Source organism: Xenopus tropicalis, chromosome 6, assembly GCF_000004195.4.
Source record: "Xenopus tropicalis strain Nigerian chromosome 6, UCB_Xtro_10.0, whole genome shotgun sequence".
NCBI classification, from domain to species: Eukaryota; Metazoa; Chordata; class Amphibia; order Anura; family Pipidae; genus Xenopus; species Xenopus tropicalis.
Window position 1 is genome coordinate 70225831 of NC_030682.2, and position 27713 is coordinate 70253543.

At 37.0% G+C, this 27713-nt stretch overlaps 1 protein-coding gene across 12 annotated transcripts in view; it reads right to left on the reverse strand.

Moving 5' to 3' along the window:
- The window catches only part of ctnnd2 (catenin delta 2), a 494372-nt gene that overhangs the window by 16684 nt on the left and 449975 nt on the right, over nt 1-27713 (reverse strand). For 6 of the 12 annotated variants that reach the window (XM_031903679.1, XM_031903678.1, XM_031903676.1 and 3 more), the window contains 3 exons: nt 15131-15341; nt 13885-13969; nt 9448-9573 (listed from right to left, as the gene is read on the reverse strand). In XM_031903679.1, coding sequence (XP_031759539.1) covers nt 9448-9573; nt 13885-13969; nt 15131-15341 — 422 coding nt within the window. The remainder of the gene's footprint in view (nt 1-9447; nt 9574-13884; nt 13970-15130; nt 15342-27713) is intronic. The other 6 variants (XM_031903685.1, XM_031903683.1, XM_031903681.1 and 3 more) reach the window with 2 other exon arrangements.

Genomic DNA, 27713 nt, shown 5'->3' on the forward strand with positions numbered 1-27713 from the left:
GCAATGTAAATCAACATACTTGCAGCTATTAATTTACTGAATCAGTATTTTATTACAAACAAAAAAGAAAAGAAAGCTTTTCAAATCTCATACATTGTTTCTTCTCCTGTAATGGCAGAAGAACCTTTATCCTGAGTAGTTACTTCTAATTTCCACTGTCACCTAATCTAAGGATTCATTTAGGAATATGACATAACATGACATAATGAAAGCAGAAGAAATTGGAGACTTTCACCATTCAACTAATACCAGCTTAATAAGATTTTGGCTGAAGTGTGGTATGTTTCAATCAAGATATTTAAAAAGAATGACCTGCTTGCTTTTAAAGCTGCTTTACATTTGCCTCCAAACTTTTTTCTGCTATAATATTTAATTTGTAATTTGCTTTTCTTTAATTTTTTACATGCAGACTGACTTTAAATCAACCCTGATTATTAGTAATTGTATTATATATAGTATCAAGTGAAATTCTTTGATTCTGTGATGTGCCTATTGTACTCTGAAACCTACACCCAGGGCCGCCATTAGAAATCACGGGGCCCCTCACAACACAATTTTCTGGGCCCCCCTCCTCCCAAGTCCTGCCCCCCAATGGCTCCTCCCATCAGTACAAAGGACACACAGACATTGGTAGCCAGGGCCCCCTAAAACATTGGTAGCCAGGGCCCCCCAAAAACATTGGTAGCCAGGGCCCCCGTAAAACATTGGTAGCCAGGGCCCCCCAGCATCCTCCAGTTACCCCCCTCCCCGGTCCTCCAGCTCCCCCCCAGAGTCCTTTCCAGCATCCTTCAGCTCCCACCCCCCAAGCATCCTCTGGCTCCCCCCCCAGCTCCCACCAGAAACCTCCAGCTCCCCCCCAGAGTCCTTCCCAGCACCCTCCAGATCCCACCCCCTAAGCATCCTCCGGCTCCCCCCAAGCTCCCACCAGAAACCTCCAGCTCCCCACCAGAGTCCTTTCCAGCATCCTTCAGCTCCCACCCCCCCCCCAAGCATCCTCTGGCTCCCCCCCAGCTCCCACCAGAAACCTCCAGCTCCCCCCCAGAGTCCTTCCCAGCACCCTCCAGATCCCACCCCCTAAGCATCCTCCGGCTCCCCCCAAGCTCCCACCAGAAACCTCCAGCTCCCCACCAGAGTCCTTCCCAGCATCCTCCAGCTCCCAAACCCCCACAAGCATCCTCCGGCTTCCCCCCAGCTCCCACCAGAATCCTCCGGCTCCCCGCTGCATCTGCACAGCCCCCCCCAGCGTCCGCCTGTGGCTTCCCCCAGTATCCTCCAGCTCCACCCCCATTGACTTCCTCCGGCTCCCCGCCCTCCACCCCAGCTACTTACTCCAGCTCCCCACCCTCCACCCCAGCTACTTACTCCAGCTCCCCGTCCTCCACCCCAGCTACTTACTCCAGCTCCCCGCCCTCCACCCCAGCTACTTACTCCAGCTCCCCGCCCTCCACCCCAGCTACTTACTCCAGCTCCCCGCCCTCCACCCCAGCTCCTTACTCCAGCTCCTTACTCCAGCTCCTTACTCCAGCTCCCCGCCCTCCACCCCAGCTACTTGGTACCTAGGGATTGGAAGAAGGTGAATGTCATTCCCATATTTAAAAAGGGAGTAAGATCTCAGCCTGGCAATTATAGGCCTGTAAGTTTGACATCCGTGGTGGGCAAGTTATTTGAAGGCTTGTTAAGGGATCACATTCAAAATTATGTAGTGGAGAATGCCATTATGAGCAGTAATCAGCATGGCTTTATGAAGGACAGGTCATGTCAGACCAATTTAATTGCTTTTTATGATGAGGTAAGTAAGAAGCTGGACAGTGGGGATGCAGTAGATATAATCTATTTGGATTTTGCCAAAGCATTTGATACCGTTCCCCACAAACGACTGCTTTCTAAGCTAAGGTCTATTGGTCTTAGTGAAGCCGTTTGCACATGGATAGAAAACTGGCTACAGGATCGGGTACAGAGGGTGGTTGTTAATGGTACATTCTCTACTTGGAATAAGGTCCTCAGTGGGGTCCCTCAGGGTTCTGTACTGGGTCCACTTTTGTTTAATTTGTTCATAAATGACTTAGGGGAGGGTATTATGAGTAATGTATCAGTGTTTGCAGATGACACAAAACTCTGCAGACCAGTCAATTCTATCCAGGATGTGACATCCTTGCAGCAGGATCTTGACCAACTGGCAATCTGGGCAGCTAAGTGGCAGATGAGATTTAATGTGGATAAATGTAAGGTCATGCACCTGGGATTTAAAAATATGCAAGCCCCGTATACCCTTAATGGGACTGCACTAGGCAAATCCATAATGGAGAAGGACCTTGGAGTCCTTGTAGATAATAAACTTGGCTGTAGCAAGCAATGCCAGGCAGCAGCTGCAAGGGCAAACAAGGTTTTGAGCTGTATTAAAAGGGGTATAGATTCACGGGAGGAGGGGGTTATTCTTCCCCTTTACAGAGCGCTTGTAAGGCCCCATCTAGAATATGCTGTTCAGTTTTGGTCTCCAGTGCTCAAACGGGACATTACTGAGTTAGAGAGGGTCCAGAGAAGGGCAACTAAGCTGGTAAAGGGTATGGAAAGTCTCAGTTATGAAGAAAGACTGGCCAAGTTGGGTCTGTTTACACTGGAGAAGAGGCACTTAAGAGGTGACATGATAACTATGTATAAATATATAAGGGGATCATATAATAACCTTTCTAATGTTTTATTTACCAGTAGGTCCTTCCAACGGACACGAGGGCACCCACTCCGTTTAGAAGAAGGGAGGTTCCATTTAAACATTCGGAAAGGATTTTTTACAGTGAGAGCTGTGAGTTTCTGGAATTCCCTCCCCGAATCTGTCGTGCTGGCTGATACATTATATAACTTTAAGAAGGGGCTGGATGGATTCTTAGCAAGTGAGGGAATACAGGGTTATGGGAGATAGCTCTTAGTACTAGTTGATCCAGGGACTGGTCCGATTGCCATCTTGGAGTCAGGAAGGAATTTTTTCCCCTCTGTGGCAAATTAGAGAGGCTTCAGATGGGGTTTTTTGCCTTCCTCTGGATCAACTAGTAGTTAGGCAGGTTATATATAGGCATTATGGTTGAACTTGATGGACGTATGTCTTTTTTCAACCCAACTTACTATGTTACTATGTTACTTACTCCCGCTCCCCGCCCTCCACCCCAGCTACTTACTCCCGCTCCCCGCCCTCCACCCCAGCTACTTACTCCCGCTCCCCGCCCTCCACCCCAGCTACTTACTCCAGCTCCTTACTCCAGCTCCCCGCCCTCCACCCCAGCTACTTACTCCCGCTCCCCGCCCTCCACCCCAGCTACTTACTCCCGCTCCCCGCCCTCCACCCCAGCTACTTACTCCCGCTCCCCGCCCTCCACCCCAGCTACTTACTCCCGCTCCCTGCCCTCCACCCCAGCTACTTACTCCCGCTCCCCGCTCTCCACCTCAGCTACTTACTCCCGCTCCCCTGCGGCTTCCTCCAGCATCCTCCTGATGGCGGCCCTGCCTACACCACAGGAACATACTATTTTTGTTAGATGTTCACACTTAACACCTACTTTAAAAAATTGCATTTTATAGTACCATGGCAAGAGAGAGATGGTTTATTGAATAGCCTTTCAAAAAATACAACAAATGTATTTCCTTTTTTTCTATATTAGTAGAAAAATTAACATCATATTATTCAACCATGGTTCTGAATAACATCCATGAGGGATGAAAGTAAATAGTACCATGGCAACAGAGAGATGTTTTATTGAATAGCCTTTCAAAAAATACAACAAATGTATTTTCTTTTTTTTCTATATTAGTAGAAAAATTAACATCATATTATTCAACCATGGTTCTGAATAATATCCATGAGGGATGAAAGTAAACTATCTCATAACAAAATATTTCATACCTTGATTACAAAACATAGAACAATAACAATTTCTCTGCAATGTTAGGAGGCGCAGGTACTCACATCAAAACCAAAACCATCAAGTTTACCCCCCTCCAAATGAACCCCAGCACATTTAACCTATCCTAACCTATCTATACACTCACATACTGTGTATAAACTATATATACCAACATCGATATTAATTGTAGAATTTAGTATCCCAGCCTTGAATATTATGTTTGTTCAAGAAATCATCCAAACCAAACTCTTAAAGGCATTAACAGTATCTACCATCACAACATCACTCACAAGAGCATAGTGCTGGGCGGTATACCGTAAAATACCGAATACCGTTTTTTTTTAAAAAAACGATATTCATTTTTGAAATACCCCCATACCGGTGATGATCGGGTTGCGCCCCGTGCGTACATGACGTCAGTACGCACGGGCGCCCCGTGCGTACGTGACGTCAGTACGCACGGTGCGCCCGTGCGTACTGACGTCACGTACGCACGGGCGCAACCCTGAAGCGGCAACAGAAGCGGCACGGTCCGCATCGCTGGCCGCAGCGCTGGCCAACTTGCTGTATGGGGGGCTGTATGGGGGGTGGTGCTTATAAATAATAATCGTAATTATAAGGGGAAAGTGGGGGGAAAGCTTCCTGCTGGTCACAGCTGGTTACATGCTCCCTCTACTTGCGCCTCACTGGTACAAACCTCCCAAAATTGCACATTCCAAGTACAGAACTGCATGAAGCAGTGCTTCATATACCGATTTAGAACCTCTGAGGAATTGTACCAACATGAGCCTTTCCATATATTTTCAACTTTGTTCCCTGTGGATTAAATACTAATTGTCTCAATAGCAATATTTAGGGGCCCTGGCCACCAATGTTAATTGGAAAAAAAAATACCGTCAAATACCGTGATACCGATATAATTTTGAAAAATACCGTGATATAAATTTTTGGTCATACCGCCCAGCTCTACAAGAGCATTCCACAACCTCACTGCTACCCTGCTTTAAGTTCCATTCCTCTGATCTAAAGGGGTGGTCTCTTGTGCGCTGATCATAATTATGTCCCCTTTTTTCCATAGAAAAACAACCCCAACCTTGACAGTCTAACCTCATAGTTTAAATCTTCCATCCTGTTTACCAGTTTATTTGCATGTCTCTGCACTCTCTCCAGCTCATTAATATCGTTCTTAAGGATTTAAGCCCAAAATTGTACTGCATACTCAAGGTGAGGCCTTACCAGGGACCTATAAAGAGGCAAAATTATGTTTTCATCTCTTTAGTTAATGCCCTTTTTAAGACAGCAAAATCAGCAAAAATAGATACAGTACTTTCAATGCTCACCTCCAGGTCATTAATAAATAAGTTAAAAAGCAAAGGACCAAGGACAGACCCCTGTGGTACTCCAATAACAACACTGGCCCAATTAGAAAATGTTCCATTTACAACCGCTGTTTGTAATCTATCCTTCACCTTGTTTTCTAGCCAATAACAAATATGTTCTAAGCCAATATTCCTCAATTTTATCACTAACTTTCTGTGAGGTACTGTATCAAATACTTGATAACAAAATCTAAGTGGATGACATCCACTGCTATTCCAGCATTGAGCTTCCTGCTCACCTCCTCATAAAAGGCAATTAAATTAGTCTGGCAAGATCTGTTACACATAAAACCATGCTGGCACAAACTTATAGTATTGTGAACTACAATGTATTCAAGTACCCTATCCCTTATTACCCCTTCCAAAAGCTTTCCTACTACTGATGTCAGACTAACAGGTCTATGATCTTCAGGCTAAGAACGGGATCCCTTTTTGGATCCCCATTGGCACCACATTAGCAATTCGCCAGTCTCTCTGCACCATGCCAGACCTCAATGAATCCTGAAAAATTAACTAAAGAGGTTTGGCAATCACAGAGCTAAGCTTGTTTAATACACTGGGATGAGTACCATTCGGTCCTGGACCTTTGTTTACCTTTACATGTTCAAGTTTCTTTTGAATTTCCTTCTGAGTGACCCATGCATCAGTAGTTATATTACTAGATTTGGGTCTATTAAAAGGGAAAGTTGTATAGACAGATAAAAAATAAGAGTTCAAAATTTCTGCTACTTCCCTGTTTGCATCAACCAACTGACCTACCTGTGATAATAAGGTTCCCACCCTTTTTTGCACTAGTTTCGAAAGCAGCTCTTTTGTGCAACACTGTATTAAAGGAGAACTCAAGCTTAAGTAACAAAAAGTATGGAAGAAATGCTGTACATAATGTTTTGGTGTTCTGCACCAGCCCAAGGCAACCACAGCTCTTTAGCATGGAACATCTCTGCCTCCAAAGAGGCCCTCAGTAGTGCCTAATCTTCTTTTCTACACATACTCTGTGCTGCTGTTAGTTACTGAAATTAGGGACTGATGCACAAAATACTGTATATATAGAATAGAAATGTTACAATCCAAAGCAGTTTAGTAAATAATAGTAGTACATAGCAACTCTAAACCTAAATTAGCATTAGAATTTTAAATCAGCATTATAGTGTCAGCTTCTATGACAAATGAGCCTAATATTTTGCTTGATAATTTGCAAAAGACCCTAAGCTTAGCTTCCCAACAGCAGCTGCAGTTTAGAGCACACTAAGCATGTGCATTGTCACTAGCACATCTAACAAAATCCAAGAAGGGGAGCTTCTCAGACAATGGATCATTGTTTCTATTGATATGCTGAACCTTTAGGCTAGCCCAATAAGTTCAGTACATAAAATATGACATTTCTAGTCATATTCATTTTGAGGGTTTAGGCCTCCTTTAAAAGCTTTGGCAAAAAACAAATAAATCACTTCTACAGCAACCACATTTTTAAGTTCCTACTTAATTAATCATAAAACACAATTCAGTTTGTTCTAATGCACATTTGTTTTTTTTTGAGTCCTTTATAATGAAATTATTTCCATTTTTTTAATGGAGCTGCTCTCTCAATCTCCGACATTTTACTATTATATACTTAAAAATATTTTAGGGGTTAGTCCTTGCCTAAGATGCAATCAGTTCCACATATTCTATCTTTGTCTTTCTGATTTCTGTTTTTAAATACTTAATTATATTCTTTAAAAACAGTTGCTATCCCTTTTGACATGTCGTTTTTAAATGCTTTCCCATTAATTCTTCTTGCCTTTCTTACTTTCTAGTTAATCCACATAGCCCTTAGTACTCCTACATTTACTTCTTAAGGGAATGCAGTCAGAACAGTAATGATTAAATATCATTTAATTAGCAACTATCTGTTCTGTGTCTTTAGTTGAAAAATGGTGATGGGCAAAAAAAATTTGCCAGGCATGGATTTGTGGCAAATTTCCACATTTTGCCATTGGCAGATTTTTTCATGAAACGAGTGTCAAAATTGTTGCGCATCCAAAAATTGTCACCCACATCAGAAGAATTGTTGCTGCGTCAAAAGAATTGTCACCCTTGTCAAATGTATTGTCGCGCGTCAAACGTATTGTCATGTGCCAAAAAGAATTGTCTCTCTCATCAAAAGAATTGTCTCTTCATCAAAATAATTGTTTTGTGTCAAAAATAATTCCCTCTCTCATCAAAAGAATTGTTGCGCGTCAAATATACTGTCGCACGCGACAATTTTTTTTGACGTGCACCGTTTTCTCCATTTCACGCATCTTTTGAAAGATTCGCAATTTTTTCAGCGAAACGGAATGGGACAGATTCACTAATCACTACTGAAAAACCGAAAGTCTTAATATATGCACTGAAGTGCTGTTCTGAAGGAACAGTGCAGAATGCTACTAGAATAGTGGAAAACTAGGCAACAAACTAAAAAATGAGGTTCAGTGTGGACAAGTGCAACATTATGCACTTTGGTAGAAATAATATAAACGTGGACTATCTACTAAATGGCAGTTTGTTGGGGGTATCCCTAATGGAGAAGGATCTAGGGGTTTTTGAAGATAACAAGTTGTCTATTTCCATGTAGTGTCATTCTGTGGCTACAAAGCAAATAAAGTGCTGTCTTGTATAAAAAAAGGGCATTGACTCAAGGGATGAAAACATAATTTTGCCTCTTTAAAGGTCCCTGGTAAGTCCTCACCTTGAGTATGTGGTGCTGTTTTGGGCTCCAGTCCTTAAGAAGGATATTAATAAGCTGGAGAGAGTGCAGATCTGAAACTAAACTGGTAAAGGGGATGGAAGATGTAAGCTATGAGGTTAGACTGTCAAGGTTGGGGTTGTTTTCTCTGGAAAAGAGGCGCTTGCGAGGGGACGTGATTACTCTGTACAAATACATTAGGGGATTATAGGCAGATAGGGGATGTTCTTTTTTCCCATAAAAGCAATCAACGCACCAGAGGCCGCCCCTTTAGATTAGAGGAACTGAGTTTCCATTTGAAGCAGCGTAGGTGTTTTTTCATGGTGAGGGCAGTGAAGTTGTGAAATGCCCTTCCTAGCGATGTTGTAATGGCAGATTCTGTTAATGCCTTTAAGAGATGCCTGGATGAGTTCTTGAACAAGCATAGTATCCAAGGCTATTGTGATACTAATATCTACAGTTAGCATTAATGTTTGTATATATAGTTTATGTATGTGATAGTATAGATTGGTATGCTGTATAGGTTGTGTGTGCTGGGTTTACTTGGAAGGGTTGAACTTGATGGACTTTTTTCAACCTTATGTAACTATATAAGTATACTTTTTGTGACTCTATCTGGATTATAGATTATTTTACTACAGTGATATTGTTTCCATTGTACTTGTCAGCATTAACAAAAGTTTAAACAACATGAAAACTCCAGGGAATGCATTAGGAAATAAAATGTATTTACCAGATGACTGAGACGCATGCACAGAAAGCTATTTTGTCTTAGAGCATCCTTAATGTTTTTAAAGCAAAATTAGTTATTTCAGTATTCCAATATGTAAAACAGCCATGAAACATAAAATCTGAAATAACTTAAATTGGAAATACCATACAAGCAAAAAATATGTATGCTTAAAATTATATAATAGCTCAACCTGAAAAACAAAGAGTAGTCCAAATGAATAATTTATGGATGCCAAGAAAATAGTATTACCATTTATACTGGCATTGTTGTATAAAATGTATGTGGCATGGAAAATTGCTGTAAGTTTGTATACAAATACATGATGTCAAATGTTCTATACTGGTATACATACATTAAATGACGTTTAACCATAGAAGTAGTGCAATATTTTAAATATTGTAATATATGTATTTTCATTATAAGTTGCATTTACCTTAATATTTTAAGAATCTATTTTAAAGTTTTTCAGCAGAATCTGCCTAATTGCATTTTCAAACATTTTATCACTAAAGATCTTTAAGTTAATCTGCTTCTTTAGCATAAAGCCAATTTATAAATCTGCTTTGCTCCTTTGCACCATCATTCTGTAATAAGGTGAAAGGGAATGTGTTCACAATATCACAAAATAAAATTGTATTTGTTTGAATGAATGTAATTGTTTTTGTATTAAACATACTTTACTACATCACTCAAACACTTATTATAACAAATAATAGTGATTGTCAGCCAGAATACCTGGATCTGGGAATTGTTTCTGGTCGCTTGGCCCTGGGTGAGCGTATACAGAGCGTTGTCTGGCTCAGACTGAAGGGTGGGTGTATATCCTCTCTCCTCATTCACTTTCAAGCCTGGGGCATCCTGCTACCACAAATCAATGAGTTATTTAGTCAGTCATTTCATAAGTAACTTCACAATATGAATATTTTGGGCCGTATAATTGTGTGCTTAAAACCAAAAAATGTAATTAATGTAAAGTATTTAATATTAATTTAATATGTAAATATTTTTGTTTTTGACATTTTTCTACCTTTTTGTTTTTTATTATGCACATTTGAACCATATTCCTGAATAAGGGCACAGCACATGGAATATTTTAGGCCAGAGGCAATTAAAAAGTGGAGAAAAAAAACCCTTAAAATATTATCTCCACAGTGAGGGGCTGGCACTGTGTAAGAATGCAGACTGTTCTCAGTAATATGTAGTTTGTATAATGGTTTGCCATTTTTGGATTTTCTGATACTTGATTTTATATGCCAACTACAAACATGAGACAAAACTGCCTTAAAACTGGCAGCACTGTGAAAAAAGTCCCATGACAAATCAAGTATGATGATTGTTACAATATTGCTAGACTCTGCTAAAGATGTGGCAAAATGTAATTGATACAGGGTCTGACTGGGGGGTGCAGGGCCCACCGGGACTGCCGCCCCAGGGACACTGCAGGTGCCCACACTGGCCGCATCCAAGCACCCCCAAGGGGTCCCCGCTGTACCCCTTGACCCCCTGCTGAGCCTCCCTAACCCCACACCCGACGTCCTCTCCTGAGCATGCGTAAGTTTAACGCGCCAGGGGAAGAACACCATCAGCCTGGGAAGTGCTGGCACGGGTCGGGTCTGGGCCCATCAGGTTTTTTCCTGGTGTACCGGTGGCCCAGTCTGACCCTGAGTGACAGTTGATATTCCTCAACTAATATATTTATTTGTAAAACATGAAAAGGGTTTAAAAATATAAACATAATGAATGTGTGTGTGTGAAATTTTGTTTCTGACAGAGAAGTGTAAAATATGTACAGCTAGAGTATATGCAAACTTGAATGATATCACCCCAGCAACTGAATTCATTTTTAGTGATAAGCAAAACTTTTTGCCAGGCATGGATTTGCAGCGAATTTCTGAGTTTCGCCATTGACAGATTTTTTTGCCTCAAATGGGCACAAAAATTTGCAGTGGAAAAATTCACCTCACGACAAAAAAATTTATGCACGCGTCAAAACCATGACGTTTTGGCGAAGCAAAATGGGACAGATTCGCTCATCACAATTAATTTTTACTGCCAATACATACTATATGCTTATGCTTTCTATGGGAAGCAATAAATGGGTTTGGTATAAAGCAGTGTAATTTGACTATTTATACAGATTTATACAGATTAATGCAAAGCAAAAAGGAATCATTTTGATTTTAATGAAAATCCATATAAGCCATGGCTCACCTAGTGGGTGAAATCCCACCAGAGACCTTTTTAGGGGCTCATAAGTGCGGTGCAGTGTTTCCTAATCATCATATGTAGAACAAGGAAAGCACATGAAAAGCATTCCAAGCTACTTGCAGTCATCCAAACATTAAGAACATATAACATTGTGTGATTTGACTATATTGGAAATACTTTCTGATTGGATAATACTTAAATATCGGTATTATTATTAATTTATTTTTTATTTAACTAATTATTGCAAATAAATGTATTTCTAATTTGACTTAATTTTTTAATGATCCTTAATTAGTATTCTTTTGAAGTATATTTAAATCAATATATATTGTTTTTCAAAAGGTCATTAAAAGCGCACATTTAATTGCAATAATAATTTATATAAATACAAAATAGTTAAATGGATGATAATTAAGTATTCCATAATCAGGGGTTTCTTCAGTATAGTTAAATCACTTATCAGGGAAATGTTGATTACCTTAATGGTCTGCCTTTTTCCTTGATTTTAATAAATTTAATGTACTGTATAATAAAATTTTAAAACATTAATAAGGACCTTTTGAATAGCCACATATCATTCTCTACAACAAGACATCAATACAGAATGGAAATAATTTTAAAATATAAAATATTTGTTCCACTGTTAATCAGGTTGCTCAATAATTTCTACCATGTTTGTTAATAGTGATAAACATCTACAAGTAGGCTCATGATTTTGAAATATTTTATTACTGTTAAATCTCTTAACCTACTTCGCACATAATTGTAGGCCTATATTTGAAAGAAATGCAGATACTTAATTACAAACATCACTGATAAGTTATTTTTGGTTTTACTACACATAACCTGTGTTTTACATGGCTAAACTATTACAGCAGTAAAACTGTACTCGTAAATGACAGTTATCTCATTTTAATCCACTGGAAGAAAACTACACACACACAAAAAATATCCCCCAAATATGTTTAAACTAAGAAAATACACAATATACAAAACACCAAGGGGCTGATTTATGAAACTAGCACAATATCTGTACCAGTTTGGTAGAATGTATTCCACTGCTTTAAAGACGTGTTTTGCAACAGAATCCAGTGCAAAACAATAATTTTTAAAATGCCAAATGCCCAGTAAGGTTTCATATAATCACAGTGTTTAATATGCTAAAAACAATTTTGTCTGAATAAAATGTGTAGGGTGGTTAACAAAATTAGTGTTAAAGGAGAAGGAAAGTCATTTGGGCATTTTACTGGGTACTAGGTGGCCACATTAGTGCCACCAAGAACGCTATATTTATTCTGCAGAGCCCTAGAAGATCCCTCCATTTGTTTAAGATTGCAGCTGCCATTTTAACTTGTTCTTCCTAACTTAGTTTTTACCTTTCCTTCTCCTTTAACATCTCCCAGGAATATAACCATACAAAGTGACAATAATGCTGCATTGCAACTAAAATTCTTGCATTCCTATACCATGAATAATTATAGATACCCTTAACAAAGGCAAGCCAGATCACCCAAAATTCAGATACATATTTTGCACGGTGTAAAACAGTGCCCATCAGCAGAGCTGGGTGCAAGATGCTAGTGTGCCCATAGCGGCTGCTTCCAGTGCAATTTCCTCTTGCCTTTGTTGCAGACATTTGCTTGAGAATTTGCTCTGACTGAGGATATTGCATTTAAAAATTATTGTTCTAGTGTTTGTCCATTTAGCCTGGCATTTAACCTGGCATTAAAAATACTGATGATAAATTCATTTAAACTTTATTTCTTTAGGGTAAAAATCTTGGAAATACAACTTATATGTTCTAAATGTATTGTGTACAATATGGTATAAGCTATCTATGATCAGGGCCAGAACTAGGGGTTAGCAGAAAAGGCATGTGCGTAGGGTGCAACAGAGGGTAGGCACTGGGCACAAACCTTTTTGGGTTGCCTTCCCCTAGGTACAGCCTGTCTAAAAGTTCAAGTTTCTGTGCATGAGTCACATGCTCACAGGATGGGGTGAGGGCCAAGTTATGCCCAGGAGATGTGTGGTGGGAAGTGATGTGTGTTGAGGTGGACGCATGACGTGGGCATCCTAAGCCCGGCACTGTGTGAAATAAATTAATTTTGTCTCTTTATCATGGGGCAGATTTATCAAAATGTGAGTTTAGAGCTTAAAATATAAAAACGCACCCACACTCCTATTGGATTTTAAGAAGCAAATAAGTGAATAAAAAGTAAAGAATGACTAGAAAGTAACTTTTTATGTATTGAAAAAACTTACATTTTAATAAACCTGCTCTTGTATGTTTAATTCCTTTTCTATTTTACATTGACTATTTATAATTCAATATGTGAATTTTAACTTATTTTAATTCAAATAAATTCAAAATTTTACCAGACTTTTTACCAGATATTTACTTGAAAAAACTTGAACAAATTAAACTTTGAAAAAAAAACTTAAATCAAACTCACATTCTATTCATCATTTTCAATGGGTCTATAAATTCTCATAAAGAAAAAAACTGGACAATAGACCTGTACAATAGACCTGTACTGTATTGGAGTAACAGTTTTATTCCATACACAAGATTTCAAGAGGTATGTCTTCACCTTTTTTTAAGTCTAACGACTTAAAAAAAGGTGAAGACATACCTCTTGAGCATTGCAATACTAGCTGCACCCAGAAGCAAGTCTAACGACTTGCTTCTGGGTGCAGCTAGTATTGCAATGCTCATTTTTGAGGTGGGAGATCTCTATATATTTCATAACTTCTGTCTATGTATTTATACACAAACAAATTATGTCTACATTATATTTGTATTATTTATAAAAAATATATGAATATCTCATTAAACCGCAGGTCACTGCATCTGTTTAGTACAACAAACCAAGTTGCAAAAATATTATAATTTTCCCATAGTGGACTGGATAAAACTGTGATTAACATACAAAGCTCAAAAAGCATAAAATATGTATATCCTACCTTTTTGTATAGACTTCTGAGGTCTCTATACTGCCACATACTGTTTAGGACCTGAGATGCTGCCTTTACTACTTTAGGCGAATGCCTGTAAATACAATAGAATGATTAAACATGACAGAATAGCGTACATTTGGTTGAAAAGAACATTAATCAAATGCTTGTCAAAATACTACATAGCAGAGTAGCTATGCAGCTCCTCTAATATTTAAGTAATACAGTCTAAAAACAAGAGCTTTCTAATTTGCCTTTTAGATGCCATATTGTCTAGCACTGTGTTAATCACCAGATGACTGTAATCAGAATGAATTTGAAATGAGAAATCCCTGCAACAGGTATACGGAATATATGTAAGCCCTGGATGAGTAATAACAGCTAATTTCTCTGAAGTTAGTTTGTCTAGCGCTGGATCTTAAAAGATATGAATAATTTCAATTCTATTTGTCCAGAGTTGCATTAGGTCAGTAGAGTTTACAAGACAAAACCTCAATAGTGCCATCTTGCATTTAGAATATATATATAATTGCCACTAAAGGGACCCTGTGGGTCAGAGGAAGACTATCATGTTTATTTTAATCCAAGGAATCATAAATGTCTGTGTAAACAATAATAGCCCATATGCACTTTTTTTTACATAAGCCTCACTGAATAAGCAGATATTAAAAAGGGGTGGGATTTTTTTCCCTTTAAGTGGAGAACTACAAGTTTTTGTATTGAATTATGCAAAGCTCTTTAATACTTGCTATTATTAAATGATATATATTTGTGAACAAAGATTAAAAAAATAGACTGCAAAAATAAGAAGTGCTTGTTTGGTAGTTTGTTTTTTTATTTCACATTTCGACTTTTGGTTATAATAAAATTAATTTGGGTATCAATGATTTACTTTATCTCCCCAGTGAGATATCTCAGATGTCCTAGATCCTATGTGAGGCTGAGAAATAAATGTGGGTGGGAACAATGGCGTACCTAAAAAAAAAAAAAAAGTTCTTTCCGAGCCTCCACCCCCCCAGCGGCAATTGTGGGTGACCTGTGATGCAAAACCATGGGTCACCCTTATCATACCACACAAAAAATGCTATCTCATGTGGGTCACTCGCAGACCCCTCACCCACCACACAGCTGCTGGTTCTGTGTACTCTTTAGTTACGTTGCTGGGTGGAAAAGACGTAGGTTTGACTGAATGCTTTTAAAAACACTCAAAAAAAATTGCCCAACAAAATAAATGATATGGATCATTTTCACATACTTGTCTCCTTTACTCTTTGAAATGCCAACTAGCTTTTCAATGCCCCCTGCATCCCGTAAGGCTTTGGCATTTTCCATGTTTTTCGTAATAACTTCATGCAGGGTACAACAGATAGCAGTAACAGTGTCATCAGACATGGCCTTGCTTGCTGAGTTGTTGCTGTTATTTCCCCCAGGAAGACGGTGCACCAGGTCCCTCATGGCATATTTACCTGTTTCATAAAATATAATTTTACAACATATAAACATTTTGACCATTTCACGAAAGTGAATTAGTTTTAATTGAAATTGACATTATTTCCAAATAAAAATTTAATTCAGTGCCATTACTTTTTCTATGTAACAGATTCAACTTCTAATTTTACACAAGTATAAATCCAATATTTTATAAATGTATAATGACTTTTTGGAACAGGATTGCAAGGGTGCCACTTAATGGGGGTTATATATCAAAATTCGATTTTCTCCTGGGATTCAAGCTTTTTTGTGTTAAAAATCATGGTTAAAAATGCATATTTTTCATATACATTAAGGGGCAGATTTACTAAAATATTTCTCTTTTTAAAAAAAAAAAAATTGAATAAATTAATTTCCACGAATGTCTGACATTTTCCAAAAAGTCTAAACTGAAAGAGTCAGTGCAGGAAAACATCACAGAAAATTAATTAAACTCACAACTTTTCAACTTGTTGCACAAACACCAAAACCAACATTAAGAAGATTCCTCCAGGAAAGGGACATCTGCTATTGACTTCTACATGTTTTAGCTGACAAATTGGCCATTTTGAGGCACAGTAAATCTAAGAAAACTTTCCTTTGACGTTTAGTGCTAAAAAATTTAAATCAGAAAAAAAAAATCTGAGCATTAGTAAATAGCCCCCCTAAGGGAAGAAACCACAAAAAAGCGTGAATCCAAAACTTTGGCAGCTAAAAGCTTGCAAAGTAATTTAAAAATCAACGGAACCTGGACCAAAATTTTAACTTTCTAGTAAATTTTTTTCATTTTTTTTAGCTTGGCATACCATTAAAAATAATGCAAAAATTACAAATTTGAGGTATTGATTTTTTAAGGCTTTAATCAATCTTTTTTCTAATTCAGATTCTTTCATAAGGAATGTAACATTTGCATATGGTTTTAAAAGGAAGTAGGAAAACATTTTAAAATTATACAAATACAACTTTTAATGAATAACCATCTGAGAAAAGTTCAAACCAATAGTTCAAACTTCTTACAGTTGTAAGGTGGTAAAGGTGTCTAAGAAAAAATATTTTACCTGCATAACGTAAATAAATATAAATCCTAATATTTTTATGATAATATTAAGGGGCCCATTTACTAACATTCATTTTTTTATGCGATAAAAACACACATTTTCCATGAAAAAAGCAAATGTACAAAATAAGCCATCTAAAAGCTGTCATGGTCATGTAGAAATCAATGGGAGTTGTCAAATTGTAAATTATTTAATTTCTGATTTTCAAGGTTTCACAGATTTTTTTTCATTGTAAGTGTGTATTGTTTCATTGTAAGTAAAAATTCTTCTGAAAACAAAAAATTGGAGGTTTTCATGTTATTTTCTTTTTATTCTCAAATTTAATTTGTTTGTTTGTGCTTTTTTTATTTGTGGGTTTAGTGGAAATGAGTTTGTGGTTTCCAAAAAAATTCTAAAACCACTAAAATAAGAGTATTGATAAATGTGCCTGTTACATTTTATAATAATGGTGAAACCTATAAAATAGAAGGCACTGACTAGTAACGAGCAAATTTTTGATTTTTGGATTTGGTGCAAAATTCCACATTTCACCATTGGCTAATTTTTTCATGAAACTGCCACAAAAAATACCACAAAAATTTGTCAAGTGAGAAAAAAGTTGAAAACTACACAAAGACATCTTGCTCTCCAAATCTTTTCAGGCTACACAAGAATAGCTAAAATATATATCTCAGCATTTAAATTATTTAAAACTCAGTACAAAAAAAGCCTCAGCATCATGGAAAATTTAAATAAAATGAACAACACAGCTTGATCATTTAATGGCTGAACATGCGGAACTGAATTAAATGTCAGCTTGCTTTTAAGAGAATTTACTTTCCTCTGTGTGTACAGATGTAGCAAATGTCTCTACATGCATTGGCGCGTGCAGCACCATATTCTTAATGCTCCAACAGGTGCATCTGGTATTAAGAAAGCATTAGGCTCTCAAAAGACAAGAAAGGAAGTGTTGATTTGCTATTTTACAAGTTGTAATGACCCAGCAGGTGTAATTTTGTTTGCTGTGTCTGCACTCATTATACACATGATATATTCAGAAATCACTGGAACCGATTCTTATAAAAATACAGAGTTTTAATAATGTGTCCATACAAATATAAAAAGATGGCTGAATAGACAGACAAACAGACAGATACATTTGCTCATTAGTTTGTTGGGTTACAAACCCTAATTGTAGCATTTGATTTGTACTTAAACTCAACCAATAACCCTGCTTTCAAATGTAAAGTAAAATGGCTCTTACACAAACTTCCTTTTTGCAGAATAATAAAAAAATGTATTGTATAAATATGCAGCAAGTACATGACATGGGGAGGTTGCAATCACGGTCACCTTTTCTCCTAACCCACACCCCAGTCTAACCCCCACAAAACAAAAGACAAACCTGCAATTTTGGGTGGAAAGGCCGCAGCTTATTTTATTGATAACACAACTAAAATTGTAATCAATGTTTCATACAATACACTTTACACTTAAACATAGGTTACATAACATTTATCCGCTGAAGGCCGCATTACAATTCTTACCATTATAATAACTTAACCTTAAATTAACCGTAGACCATTGAAGAAGCCTTTCAAGCCTGTGACTAAGCCTCCACAACAAAACTTTCCCACCTCCTGTGCCTACTATGACTATGACTATGTTTTCCCCCCAAAGCCTAGCCCCCAGGCCTGCCCCTCCAGAAAAGCACCTGTCCCTTAATCTATCTAGCCCCTTTTCGGCTGCCCCTAGGGCAGCCCCACCACGCCTTAGCTGCGACTAATCAACCAGTTCCCACTTATTACCTGTCCCCAAATTCCGTACTCTAGGGCGGGCGGGCGGGAACGCTGTCCTCTCCCTTCTCCTGCCACGAGGTAATGGATGCCTTCTTCCGGTTTCATTTAGTTATATGGCCTCTTTCTCCTCCCACTTGCTGCTCTGATACTACAACTCCCAGCATCCTATACACCAGCTTCCTATGGGTCCCTATTCACCCCCCTTGTCATGGCCTCGCTCTGCTCCACCTGTCCCAGGCTCGCTCTTCCAGGCTACTGTACTGATGTTTGATCTGTGAATTGATTGCTCAGTTTGTATACACCTATAACAAATAATAAATATATGATTGTCTAGATATGGTATTACATAAAAACTACTAAATGTTACATTCTTCCAGTGTACTGCAATACACTGGAGTCTATAGGCTTTTTTTGTATCAACTTCTTTTAGTGCAAAATACATTGGAGTCTAAGGGCATTTTCTCTGAACAAACTTTTTGTGAAAATATTCACTGGTGAATTGCAAAATCCATTCCTGGTGAAAATGTCACTCATGGCTCATGAATTTGCTAAGGCCCACTGCACACATTAGGTGGGTTGGGACTTTAAGGGAGTGATTTAATATCAGTTGAGTTTGATTTTTTTTCTTGATTTACATTTTTTTGCACTTAAAAAAACTTGAATTTGAGTTATGGTTTGAAAACTCAAATGACTGGTATTTATTAAGTGCAAAAAAACAGATAACTCGAATGTAAAAATTAGCCATGTAAATGCTTGCGAGTTTCTATAAAAGTCAATGGGAGTTGTCATAGGCAAGTTTTTTATGCAAACAAGTTTTCCTTATTAATACTGCTCCACCTCTGCATTTCCCCACCTTACTGGGGAATATTTGGCATTACAATTAGTGATAGAGGGTTTCATTATTATTATATTATTATTATATTATATTATATTATATTATTATTTCAAACACAAAATGACTTACAAGTGTACTGCCAATACAGACAATTAAATACAACAGTAAGATTTGCACGGCAAAGCCTGTGGTAAAGTACAGCTAAGTTTGGTAGCTGTACTGGAGTTGCACATCCCTCTCAGTATCTCAAAACTATTTTCCAATGGTAATTGGGTACTGTATGTTACTAATCTGTTAGATTAACTTTGTTTTTCTAGCAAACCTAGACTTAATTTCAAGATTGTAAAAAAAAAGCAAAAATGCAAATCAGCCCTTAAAACATTATGGCAATACCATTTTCCCTCTTCACAGGTGTTTGTTATATAGATACCTGCAAGTGTGGCAGAGCTGGTATTTTTAACCAAAAAATGCAATTATAACAGACTGACGTACTCAATTAGAATGTCAATCCATTAAAGTCAATTAACCCAAAATAGCAATTTTGTCATCATACTGTGCAAGCTGTGAACACCATTACTGATTTTCCTGTACTAACTGTTGCATGCTCAAAATTGTTTATTTTATATCAGACAGAGCTCATCTAAATGTCCATCACTTCTGAAATGCACCAGTGCCCTTTGTGGCATTCTTCTGTTTAAAATGTCTCACCATTCTATTTTCTTCTTTTCCCCCCAATCTCTTCTGTGCTACCACCTCAAAATGTCTGCATCTCCAGCAGTTCTAAAACATCAAACAAGGTTTCTGGTATGAAAAAAGTGTGGCTTAGATCACACACAAACAAGGCAGAACAGGCACAGAGACAGTAATTATAGATCTTGTTCTGCTTTCCTATTAACATAAGTCTGACAATTAGCTTTATTGTTTTTCTTTAGAAACCCATGGTTCTGTTGCAAAATATAAAATATACAAAATAGATTTACTGCAAACAAAACAATTTAATATGTATAGAAACTGTTGATAACAGTTATCATATTTAAAAGCAATGTGTGTTTGTTTTAAACAGGTAAAAACAAACATGCGTTAGGGAGTCTGTATCAAGATCTAAGGTTAAACTGCACACAGTAAGCACCTATTTAAATCTAGACAGTGTATTATAGCATCAGTTTGTATAACTAATAATGTATGTGTTTGCAACAATTCAGTAGATGGGATCTGGGCAAAACGCCAAACATGGTGCAGAGTATTGTCTGCATTTATTCATCTCTATACTGAGGTATTGTGAGCCAGCCGTACTAGCTGAAACTAGTGGAAGCATGTCCATGTCAGTTTGTGAAAACAGACACCATGGGTTTGTTATAAAGGCAAATTACCTATAAATAATTAGGAGACTTGTTGGATTCACTTATTTTCATGATTCAGTAGATTTATAAGCTGAATATTTAATTATCTTTTATGGACTACACAATGTGTAGACTGTTTCTTTTGAGAGAACCATTATGCATAATTACCTTATCCTCTATTTAAATATTTTAGGGGTCTGCTGTGTTACGTTTCTTGGTGCATTTTGGGAAGGCAACAGAAACATGAAATTTTACATTTACAGAGACCAGATGTCAGGATGGTGTGAATGGGCAAATGGGTCCTTTAACATAAAGTTTCACACATTCAAGTAAAAATGCAGGTTTCTGTTCAAGTTCAGCTGAACTTAGCACAGCCTTTAATTTCAACAACTTTTTTGAGAACTGAACAAGCGAACTTGTGTAGAGCACTAGAACGGATGCAAAACTTGAATGTTTAGTGAAGTTATTTGTGCCCATACATGATCCCAGCCACTTGCAGCTAAAACCAATGCACCTCCTTTAAGCTGCTCTAACGAATTACCTGCAAGTGCACACATGGATAATAGAGAACCCTGGAATAGCCACCAGCCTAGTAGTTTGTAATTTGCCCACTGAATGAAATCTCCAACATACTCTACTTAGTGGGCACCTGCTCTTTGTTTGGAATTTGGGGGAAAACACTGTATTGTGGATAAAAAGCATGGCATGTTTTACCCACATTAGGGTTGATTCACTAAAGTGCGATAACGCTTACCGCATGCTTTTTTGCATTAAAATTGACGCGAAAAAAACACGAGATTCGCTAAAGTTAAGTCGCATATCGCGTGCGTTAAATAGCGCGCAACCGCAATGCGTTCATTTTAACGCATTGTGTTAATGATTCACAAATACATATGAAGCGTTAAATGCGCTAAATATCGCATTAGTCTATGTGAAAATTAACACCTACTTGGGGCAGGCGGTAATTATAGAAAAGTACAGTTCATGAGCTTTTGGCAACACAATATGGACTTTGCAGTGTGATTTATTCAAGTATGTGTTGGCCCTAGAGTGAATGTAGCCTCCAGTTTCCAGGGAAACATTTTCGTGTGTTTGGCATCACGTCTTAATTTTGATGCGTGTCCTTTTAGTGAATCGTGCGTTAAGTTGCGAAAAATAAGACATGATAAAATTTTTAACGCATGCTATAAATAGCGCTCGTTTTAACACACTTTAGTGAATCAATCCTATTGTGTACTATGCACTTGCTTCTAGTATTTTGTTGTTTTGCGGCCCTGATTTATAAACTTCAGATCTGATTTGTAGATGACATAGAAAGCGAGGCCTGTACTATACTTTTACAGAATATAATGTAATAAGCTTTGTTAAATTCATAAATAGTATTGCTTGGGCAAACTGTTTAGATTTTAAAAGACATAAGGGCTCATTTACAACTCAACATGTACACTGCACAGTAAGAAAAGCACAGTTTTCCTATGTTTATTTTACCGACAAAGCAGCTTTCCCAATAATATTGGTCGTGAGATGGTGTTTTGTCTGAAACAATTGCAGCGGATACGTTAAATTGCATGCAATTCAGCTTACATCAGCACAAAGTTATTCTGCTTCTGAGGTTGGTAGGTACTCTTTAATTATACTTTGTTGCATGAGCTCATTAAAGAGAAGAATAAACGTGTTGGTAAACCAAAATCTGTAATCCAGAAAGCTTCAAGTTATGGGAAGGTCATATCTAGGGATGAGCGAATCTGTCCCGTTGTGCTTCACCGAAAAATTTGTGAATCTTTGAAAGGATTTGCGAAAAGGTAAAAAATCCACGATATGATGAAAATGTTGCACATCATGCAGCAAATTTTTAAGCAGTAAATTCATCACGAATCCATGCCTGGCAAAATATTTTGTCCATCACTAGTCATATCCCATATGGCAAAAAACATTTTTAAATGATTTCCTTTTTTGGTAATAGAACAGTACCTTGTGAAGTTGCTTTTCAACCAATTTTTTTTTTTAAATATCGATGATTTCAAAGTCAGGACTAGAAAACTCTAAGCAGAAGAGTAAGAATTTGCACATTCTAATCATTCAAATGTATTAATTGTAAGACATTTGAAGTGTACAGTAACTGAAATATTTTGTGAAATGTTCTCAGTTCATTTTCCCAGCTTGCCAAATTAATTCTCCTTCTGTTGCTGATCCTTGGTTAAGAAATTAAAGTAAGCAGAGTTCTAATATTACCCTAAGGCTATAAGTAATAAATCCAAAACACTTGATGACAATTTATGCAAAAAGTATGAGAATTGCACATTTAGTTATGATAATTTCCCATGATAGATATTTTGTTTCCTTAGCTAATAAAATTTAACATTTCCTTTTTCAAATTATGACTTAAAACATATGATATACACCATTTAATTGACTGAAAACAAGAAAATTTTGTTTTTGTCTTGGCTATTTGGAGAAAATCTGAGAGAAGATCAGAAGTTTGCGTATGCATGGACATATGGTAAAGCTACAATATTGTATTATGGGCAACATAAATCAACAAGATTGCAGTAATGTTATGTTAGTCAGACTACGGATTCTGCAATTATACTGCAATGATTTTGTTTATGTATGATGTATGACACCTATCTACAAAAAATATATTCACTAATGAGTTTCAAAAACAGTTTCTCTCTGGGAACTATTAAAACAGAATAGTTTGTTCTAAATATTTTATAGAAAAAGATGAAAGTTTGTGGCTTTGCTTTGTTCTTAATTCTATCATACATACAATAAAACATTTTAGCTACCATCCTCTCATGTAGCAATTGGGCCCCTGTGTCCAATGGCCCTGTCTGGAGTGTTATATTATGTTACTATTGTCACAAAATGCAAAAGTAAAACATTCTGCTGGTTTTGTACCTATAACCTGGTACAATATGGTCTGTATGCTACAGTGGAGTTTCCTAGTTTGCCAGGCATCTGTCATGCCTGTTTCCCAGTCAGCTGCTTTCTAGTCCCTAGTTAAAGCACAAGAGCAACGTCCGTACCCCACTGTTGCCCTTTAGTGGTCATTAGTAGTGATGAGCTAATTTTTTCGACAGGCATGGATTCGCAGTGAATTTCCGCATTTCACCTTTGTTTTGCTAAACTTCGGAAACATTTGTCACGAGTCAAAAAAAAAGTCACGGTGTTGTCAAAATGGGCACGGTCACGGAAAAATAGTAGTTATAAGAAAGACGTGGGTGACAAAAAAAAAAACAGCGACAAACACGTTTCTTGGATTTTTTGTTGTTTCCCGAATTTTCTGGTCATTTCACGAATTTTACAGTAAACTTCCAGTCTTTTTGGAAGAAGACAATTTTTATCCCCTATCCTCTATAGATGAAGTGACTGAAACCATCCTGCTTGAGGGGGAAGCTTGATTCTGGGCAGATATCTCACTATGCTGCAAATCTCCATTAATCTGTGGTACAGATCTCTTCTTGTTGGCTCTGCCCACAGACTGAAACTTGGGCATCCATGAGGGTGGCTCTGTCCACAGCCTTGCCTGAAACTTGGTCACCCAGAAAGTGAAATTAATAGAGGTACTTTACAAAAAATGCCTTCGAGTTTTAAAATTACTTACTCTTCTAATGTTTTCGCTGTGTAATGTTTAATAAAAGAGTCTCCTAATAAGACACATAAAGGAATGCAGTAGGACACTACTGTACAGCAAAGCACTATATTTCGTAAGCATGTATTAGCATGCTTTGAGCCCCATTTAGTAACTTCTGCCAGAAGAATGCAAATATCAGCAATATTTGCATTTTTTACTACAGGGGTAATACCTTGGTGTCTTCAAAGTGTGACTGAAGCCTAAGGTGCAGTATGCATTAATGAATGGACACAGACAAGCCCACATCTCCACCACATTAACATGATTACCAAGTGTTTAAAAAATTCCTTCTGCACTTAAAATCTACCAAGCTTTTTATTTATTTATTTTTTAAAAACCCACTTGGGGAAAAAAAAATATTTTGTTAGCATGTCACGATAATCAGATACAGAAACTATATGTGCGCTCAGGAACTTACAATTGCCCAGAGGCTCAAGCATTAATAAATCAGCCCTCTAGTGTCATTGTCCCTCAAATATTCTAGGTGCATTTATCAACTAAAAGGTGAATGTTGTGCTTCTTTGGTAAACACCTGTGTCAATATGGGAAAAAGATAGGTGGGTTATAGAGTTTCCTTAATACTCTCTCTGAAAAATAATTATCATTAAGAACCCTTCCAATACCCTTCCTTTACCACTATAGGAGTCATTTAACTCACAAATGAAGTTGCTGGCCTGCAAATTTCCCCACAGCCAGTTGCATGAAAACCCCCACTAATTAAATTACTTGGTCAACATGAGCTCCTTGAACATAAACTTACCTAAGTTTAAGTAAAACACTACTTAATGTTGAAAATTTTGCCAACCCAATATTTCCTGTGGCTAAATTTGGAGTTGGTCTATTTCCACTAACAACTGTTGGAGTTTAAAGTAGAAGACTTCAGGTGTTTAGTTGTCTGGAAACACTCCACCTACAACCTGCAACCTGACCAGGAACTATAATTCTCATTTTCAGAAACCTGCTATAAGATCCAATTTGCAACAACTCTACCTCCAGTGCAATCCAGTACCCTCTGCTTACACTGAAACAAAGAAGTGACATCATCATAAATATGGGAATGCCTCATTATCAGTATGGACAGAAGACATGAAGAGTCATTTTGAAAGTAGAAGAAAAAGCCCTTCCAGGTCCAATATTATCTGCTCCCTACTTATAAAATACTTCTAATACCATTTTTGCATTGTTGGTGCTCAACAAGACTATTCCTAAAAGCAGCCTGTTCTGCCAACTGCTTGTGAGCATTGTTAGAAAATGTGCTGGTCTATTCTAGTTCTAATCACACACTGTAGCTACTTTCGGCAACTACTATGATTTTGACAAATTACTCATGTGTTTACATGCACACACACACAAAAAAAAAAAAAAAGATTCTAGATCTATCTAAAACCTTTTAGTGTTCTGACAATGTTTTATTTAAAAAATAAATGTCATACATTCTGTTAAAGCTTTTCTTTTAAATTGTTAAGATCACAAAAGAAAATATTTGCTTCAGGCATTTAAAAAAATGTCTTCATCTTCTGCTTCATCTTACATATTTCTAATCAATATATTTGATGTCTGGACTTCATCCCTTCTAACCTTTGAAAAGATGGAAAACTGATGACAGCTTGTCATGGAACTCCTGTTAAGTCTTAGTACAAGAAGTTGATTCAAATTTATATCTCCCTAGAATCTGTATGACTTATTCAGCTCATTGTACATACATATTCTGTTTTGAAGAATAATAGTTCTAAGTACAATTTCTAATGTAGTGTGAAGCATTGTTAGGGTTTAGGACATCAAAGGCTTAGACATGATAGATAAAGGAAGCTTTGTGTTCTACGTTATGTTGTTTCTTTGATATACAGAAAGAAAGATTATTATTTCGAAGAGTATCCTATCATTGGCTGACTTTGCAGGCCATAAATCCTAGCTAAACTTTAGTTAAAAAAAAATGTACCAAAAAAAAGGGTATGGATATGTGAATTTTTTATATGATTGTCCTTGAAGTCGTATAGAGTCCTTGCATTTTTAAAAGCTAATATAAAGTCATATTCTTGAAAAGCTTTCAGAGATGTGGCAGAAATGTGCCAGGTAATTGCTTTTGAGATGAGAAGTATTAAAAAATTGTATTTTTGTACTGCAATTATGGCTAAATGTTAGTATTCAATAAAATTATATATATATAAAATATTATCATTACATAAAAATAATGTGGTAATAAAAATTTGGAAATATGATTCAGGAACAAGTAAGCACAATCAGTGGAAGCCTGCAGACAAAGAATAAATAAAATGTAAAATAAATTATGGGAGACATTTAGTAAAACAAACTTTTATGTTTGATTGTAGTCAAAGAAATTTTGCAATTGTTTTTTAAATTGAATTTGAATTCAGAAAAACTTGAGCTTTCTAAATCTTTTTTGTGAACAAGACACTTCTGGAACAAGATCTGGGGGTATATTTATCATGCTGTGTAAAAAGTTGAGTAAAACATCACCAATGTGATTTTCTAACTGTTGAAATCTAATTGCTTATTGGTTGCCCTGGGCAACATCACCTGTAATGCTTTACTCCACTGTTTACACAGCATGATAAATATACCCCTTAGAGTTCAAAATATCAAAGGAAAAAAACCCAGACTTTTTATAAAAACTAAATGTTTTGAAAATATGTAAATGTAGTCCTGCAGTCCATACCTCTGTGCTCACATACAAACCAATGGCACACAAACATGCTAGGTTGCCTAGTTAGTTGCTGGACAGAGCTGTGTCATTTACTTTTCCTGTTACAGTTAGAACGAACAATTTCTGTGAGGAAGCACACAAAATATTGCAAAGTAAAAGATGTAAAATTTTTATATTTATTAATTTGTATTGGCCAATTTGTTGATATAGGTCACATATGAGGATATAAATAATCTTCTGGTTAAATTTTCTATCAAAACCTATTGATTCTCTTATAAAGACCAGTAAATTCAAAAGGTTAAAATATTTTTATATTTAAAGTTTCCATATGTTGATCTATAACAAAGACCTCTAAACAGCTACAAAATTTACATACCTCTCTACCTTCAGTCTGATGTTTTTCCCAATTAAGGAAAATAAGGAATACTTCCTTATCTAGAATAAAATTCTGTCCCTTTCATTTGCTGAGCTTTTCTTCTCTATTGACCATTTACCAGGAAGTCAGTCAAAGAGATGTCTGCTGTTAATGCCTGAGTGATCTACAGTTAAGTAGGAGCCAGCAAGCAGCATTTTTTATGAGCACGTTCCTATTGCTATTGCTATAAGAGCACGTTCTGATTAATTCCAGAACAAAGCACATGCCTGGAGGAGAGATCATCAAGAATATTTACTTTGTGCCCTTTTCAGTATGTTTACCATTCACCATCCATCAAAATGGAAGTTTCTCACATGGTATAATGGATACAGTTACATTGTATTTTTATGTTTGACTTCACTTTCCTGATTTGAGTCTTCATGGACATGGAGACTGTCTGTGTATTGTTATATCCTCAGCACAACATATAGAGCATATGTTGACCAATGGAGGTATGAGAAGTATTATGGGTGAACTCTGCCCAAGGAACGAGATTGGACCAGTCATCTTGCCAGAGAGACACATGGAACTTCAAAAACTGCTAAAGAGCTTGGTGTACTTGCTTAGCTGCTCCATTTGAACCTGGATATATTTTAGATTTTTATAATCGGTAAAGATGGTGATAGGATGCAGTTGTGCC